This window comes from Zalophus californianus, chromosome 8 (genome assembly GCF_009762305.2).
Source record: "Zalophus californianus isolate mZalCal1 chromosome 8, mZalCal1.pri.v2, whole genome shotgun sequence".
NCBI lineage: Eukaryota > Metazoa > Chordata > Mammalia > Carnivora > Otariidae > Zalophus > Zalophus californianus.
Genome location: NC_045602.1, coordinates 126,118,413 through 126,124,053, shown reverse-complemented (window position 1 = coordinate 126,124,053; position 5,641 = coordinate 126,118,413). Strand labels below are relative to the sequence as shown.

Sequence of the window (5,641 nt, the reverse complement as noted above, 5' to 3'; positions counted from 1 at the left end):
TGTCATAGACTTGTTGTATATTCAGACATTCATATATCCATCTTGAGAGAAATAAATCTTGGGGCGCCTGGGTGGCTCAGTCGGTGGAGCATCCAACTCTTGATTTCAGCTCAGGTCACAATCTCAGGGTTGTGAGATCAAGCTCCATGTTGGGCTCCATGCTCTGCACAGAGTCGGCTTAAGATTCTCTCTGTCCTTTTGCCCCTCCCCGCCTCTAAAAAAGAAAAAGAAATCTTGCTTGATTTACATGATGTACTAGTTACTTTCCATTTTTCTCTCTATCCTTTAACTGAGAAATTGCAGTTTCACCCTCCATTCTCAGCCCCACGAGGGTGGGACTATGGTGAGGCAAACAAGGCATCTCGGGCACAAATTTAAGAAAACACTCACTCTCAGGGTCATGCAGGTGCTCTAGACATTATGCTTGCCTCACCATAGTCCCCGCCCTGCTCAGCCCACATTCTCCTTTTTATTTGTGCAAATTCCAGAGTTCCCGTGTCACTGCCAAAATTTCAGATTCATACCGGCTTTTTGTTTCTTTGTCCTACTGACAAAGGTCAGTGAGGTCTGTGTGTCCAGGTCCCACTGTCTCCCTATCTTCTCCAAGTGCTTGCTTGACTCCTGCCTGTCTTACTCAGGCCTCTGTCAGCCTTACTCGCAGTTTGCTCTGTGCTCACTGTTCCCTGTGACTCTTACTTGTTCTGTGCCAAAGGTAGTTTCCTCTTCCCTTCACCCTATGAATCAGGCTGGGGGGTTGAGGGGGCGTTTGGTTTTGTTTTGGTTTTTGGTTTTGTTTCTCCTACATCAACCACAGAGGAGATTTTGCCCTTGAAATGTCCTTAATTCTGGGAGGCTGGGCCTGAAGTCGAATCCCCCACTGCAAGGCAGTTGTAACTCTCATTTCATAGCAAATGTGTAAGGGCTCACAAGTTACTGTTAATTGTGTTCTTTCCTAGAAGTTGGTGATGTCTTAGAGAAAGACAAGGAAATCCAAAGCAGCATTTGAAGCAAATTTTATGCCTCAATAATAAAACACTGATTACAGAAAGAAATAATGTATTTGGGAAAACATTTAATCTGGGCATGAATATTGTTCCCTCAAGAAAAATACCCTACAAATATGATCCCTGTGGAGCCAATTTGAAAACTAATTCAGAAGTAATTGTTGCAATGAAAAGGTATGTAAAGAAATTTTTTTAATTGTTTGTTTTTAAGATTTTATTTATTTATTTGAGACAGAGAGGGAGAGAGAACACAAGTGGTGGGGAGGGGCAGAGGGAGAGGCAGACTCCCCACTAAGCAAAGAGCCCAACGTGGAGCTCTATCCCAGGACCCCAAGATCATGACCCAAGTGGAAGGCAGACGCCTATGCAACTGAGCCACCCAGGCACCCCTGAAATGCTATTTTAAAAAGATTCCTGATGAATACAGTGGATATAGGAAACCACCACTCTAAGAGTGAGAAAAGTCATTCTGGAATAAAAAAACAAAACAAAACACAAATATGATCCAGTTAAGAAAGGCAGAAGTCAAAATGAAGACTTTATTCTGCACCAGAACATTCAGACTTTGAAATAACAACCTCTTGACTGTCATAAATGGAGGAAAACCTTCAGAAGGGCAGCTCATTACACAGAAGAGGGTGTGTGCAGAAAGGAAATCAAATGAATGCAGTGAATGTAGCAAAACCTTTTCTAAGAAGCCCACCCTAGTTGTACATCAGAGAACTCATACAGGGGAGAAACCCTATGAATGCAGTCAGTGTAGAAAATTTCTGTGTGCTAAATTGGCCTTCATTGCACATCAGATAACTCACAGAGGAGAGAAATCCTCCATATGTAATGAATGTGGGACATTTCTCTGTCATGAGTCCACCCTCATTATACATCAGAGAACACACAAAGGAGAGAAACATGGTGTGTTTAATAAATGTGGTACAGCATTCATGGTGAAGTCAGACTGCAACAAACATAAGAGAACACACACAAAGGAGAATCTCTTTGAGTGTAATGAACATGGGAATGCCATCAGCAAAAACTCACACCTTGTTGAACATCAGAACGTTATGTGGAAGAGACCGTACGCTTGTGTTGAATGTGTGAGAACCTGCTGCCAGAAGTCAGCCCTCACTCACCATCAGAGGAGACACACAGGAGAGAGACCCAGGGAGTGTAACGAATGTGGGAAAACCTCCCAGAAGTTCTCCTTCACTGAACATCAGTGAACTCGCACTGGGGAGAAACTACATGGTTGTAACAAATGTGGGAAATCCTCCTGCCGTAAGTCAGCCTTCAGAGTACATCGGAGAATTCACACAGGAGAGAAACCCTATGAATGGAGTGAATGTGAAAAAACCTACCATCGGCTGAGGACTCTTAACTGAACATCAGAAAATACACACGGGAGAAACCCTACGAATGTAATAAATGCAAGAGAACATTGTGCCACAAGTCAAACTTCCTTTTACATCAGAAAGCTCCTAAGGGGTAAATTCCAGAGAAGCAGTGACCAACAAAGTAACACATCAAATAATCTACAGAATGTTAAAGCCTTATAAAAATGCACAGAGGAGCGAAATCTTATAAATGCAATTAATGTGAGACATTTTTCTGCCATATATCAGCCCTTATTACATCAGAGAACTCACACAGGAGAGAAATAGAGTGTGTTTAATCCATGTGGTGAAATACTCGGTGTGAGTTATTAAAACATTCCACAATCAGACTTTATGCCAAGTGTGCCTCCCTTTTAAAATAATGAAACATTATTTAAGTGAAATTAGTCTTCTCCACACTTTTACTTGACAGTGTATGTGATGAGGTGTGAGGATCTAACCTTACTTCATTACAAATCGGTATCAATTGTTCCTATGATAATTAATTTAGAATCTCTCAATTTGTGGTGTTTTCAGTGCTCAGATTAGACAGGTTGGTTTTGTCTTCCCCGACTCCTTAGCCGTTTAGTAACAGATTCTTACCCCTTATCTGCAGAGGCACCAATTAAGAGGACTTACTGGTACTCCACCCTCCAGGCCCACAGTGGGAATGCCACAGGTAAGCATTTGATAAAGCCGAGCTTACCAAAGCCCTCATGGGACTTTTGTGATGAGAAATAGACACAGGACAGCTAATATGTGATCCTGAAGCTCCCTGCAGCCAAGTCAAGAAAAGAGCAATTGCAGTAGGAAAAGAAAAATGCAGAGATAAGCAGATTTGAGTAGTAAAGAGAATGCTGATGGTGTTTGAATCCAGAAAGGGTTGGTCTCCCTGGTGTTGGTGTTGCTTGGTATCCACTCACCCCTATTCTATCAGTGGTTTGAATATGTCAACAGACAGGGTTTCTGTTTCTTTCTTTTTTCTAATAAATGTGTTCGTTGAAGTGTTCTTTAGAATTCGCCAAGAATTCGTTACCAAATTCTGAGGGGAAAAAAAAGGCCTCTGTAATGCCAATTAGAATTACATTGGATATATACATGCAGTTAGGCAGGATTGCCATTAAGTTAGTAGGAGATGTTTTTCCTTCAAATCCTCATTTCCATGAGTGGGATTTTTCCCTAAGCCCGTTCCTAGCCTCTGCTACATTGTTGTGCATTCTGCCCCGGGGAAGATGAAGCGGGTTTATCCAAGTGGTAAAATTGGCATACGTATACGTCAAGTGGTAAAATTGGCATACGTATACGTCAAGTGGTAAAATTGGCATACGTATACGTCCGCAGGTGTGTAGGCATGTATTATGAATGTGTACATATATTTAAATGTACGTGTGTCTATATTTGTGTGTGTTGTTTTTTTTCTTGAAACTTACTCATAGTTACTTCAAAGCCTTGGTTGCTTTTGAGAATGGATTTTATCTTTGACTTTAAAACTATATTCTTGGGGTGCCTGGGTGGCTCAGTTGGTTAAACATCTGACTCTTGATCTCAGCTTGGGTCTTAATATTAGGGTCATGAGTTTGAGCCCCATGCTGGGCTCCATGCTGGACATGGGGCCTACTTAAAAAAACAAAAAAACTATATTCTTTATTGATGGAATTTTTTTCTTAAGTTGTATCAAAGTTGTCTATATTTTCCCCTCAGTTCTAGTACTTTCTTGCTTTGTATGTTTCAGAAATTTTCATGTGCTAAAGGTCTGCATGTTAGCTGTCTGTCCAGTTATACCTTCTGCTTGCCTACTTGCTTTGGGTTCTTTTTTTTTTTTCCTGAAGAATGTAGTTTGATATTTATTTAGTATAAAAGGTTTGTGCACAGTGTAACAAATACAGTTTTTACAAATCCGTTTTGAAAATGTGGTTGTTTATTTGGGTTTCATGCTCTAATTTCTTCATCCATCAGTTTTTTTTACTTCTTTGTGTCTGGTAACTGCTCGACTCATACAGTCCTGAAGTTTAGCTCCAGTCAGCCCACTTCCACCTGGTTTGTGAAGACAGCATAGCTTGCCTTCCTCATCCATTACTACTGTTAAGGTTCCAGTTGCCAGATGTTCCTCCTCTCCAGTAGGGTCAACTATGAGCAGAGTATCATCAAATACAGCAAAGGAAGTTGCAACTGGATGAGTTCTAATATTCAAATAACTTTTCTTCTTTAAATTAACTTCTGCTACACCAGTTTCTTCATTTATAGTAACTTCTGGCAGCTGTACATTTTTTAAAGCTGCTAACAAGGCAAATGTGCAAGCATCCAAGATGTTCCCATCATAGTCGAGGCAAATGATATCACAGTATAGAACCCAAGAAAGCTTTCCTGTAGAAATGCGTAAGTCCTCTTTCTGAATTATCTGTGAATTTTCAGTGACATCTGCAATGAACTGGCTAGCCACTTGGGCCTCTTCTCCAGGAGGTCCAGACCGAAATCTCGATGAACACAGAGGTGGTAGATCCACATTAGGAACAACATATCCTTTATCAGGGTGGTGCTGCAAATTCCGCCTTAATTCCACAAATTACTATAGTATTTCCCAGCTTCAGTAAAGCAGAACCATCTGCAGTACTAATTGAACCTATGTTGACAGTTGTGGTTCTGAATTCACCCAAGTTCTCTTCCATCAGGACGGCAGTTCTCTTTCAAAAATCTCCTGTAATACTCCAGAGGTTCCACAGTTTTGAACCTGGCTGCCATCTTCCCGCCCGAAAACGTGCCCTTGCTTTGGGTTCTTTGGCAACACAAGACTCTGCTCATTACTGTATTGTTTTTCTTTATTTATATTTAACATTATACAGATGGAAAAACTATGTGTTGGGAGGAATGTTTTTCAAATCTGATAGAAATGGTAAATCTACAAATCCAAGAAATCCACTGAACCCCAGGCAGGGTAAAAACAAAACCACAAGGCACATCAACGTCAAATTTCAAGACATGTAAAAATCAAAGCCAAATTTAATGAAGAGAAAAATCTTAAAAGTAGCCAAAGGCAAAAAAGTACATTGCATAGAGGGTATATTTGTTTTCTATGGGGGCCATAACAAGTACCATAAACTGGGTGGTTTGGAACAACAGAAATCTATGGTATCACAGTTCTGAAGTCTAGAAGTCTGAGGATGAGGGATCGGCAGGGCCATGCTCCCTTCTGAAGGTTCTTGGCAAGAATGTGTCCCAGGCCTCTCTCCTGCATTCTGGTAGTTCCGTGGCTCATGAGAACATCACCCA

The 5,641-nt window shown here is 41.0% G+C and overlaps 1 protein-coding gene across 1 annotated transcript; it reads right to left on the bottom strand.

Annotated features, from left to right (window-relative positions):
* Positions 1–4,216: 4,216 nt before the first annotated feature.
* On the bottom strand, positions 4,217–5,113 carry LOC113937640 (exosome complex component RRP43-like). The gene is given in 3 exon segments (XM_035728890.1): positions 4,217–4,905; positions 4,907–5,028; positions 5,030–5,113. Coding segments are annotated over 3 exon segments (792 nt in total). The 3' UTR covers positions 4,217–4,319.
* Between the last annotated feature and the right edge of the window lie 528 nt (positions 5,114–5,641).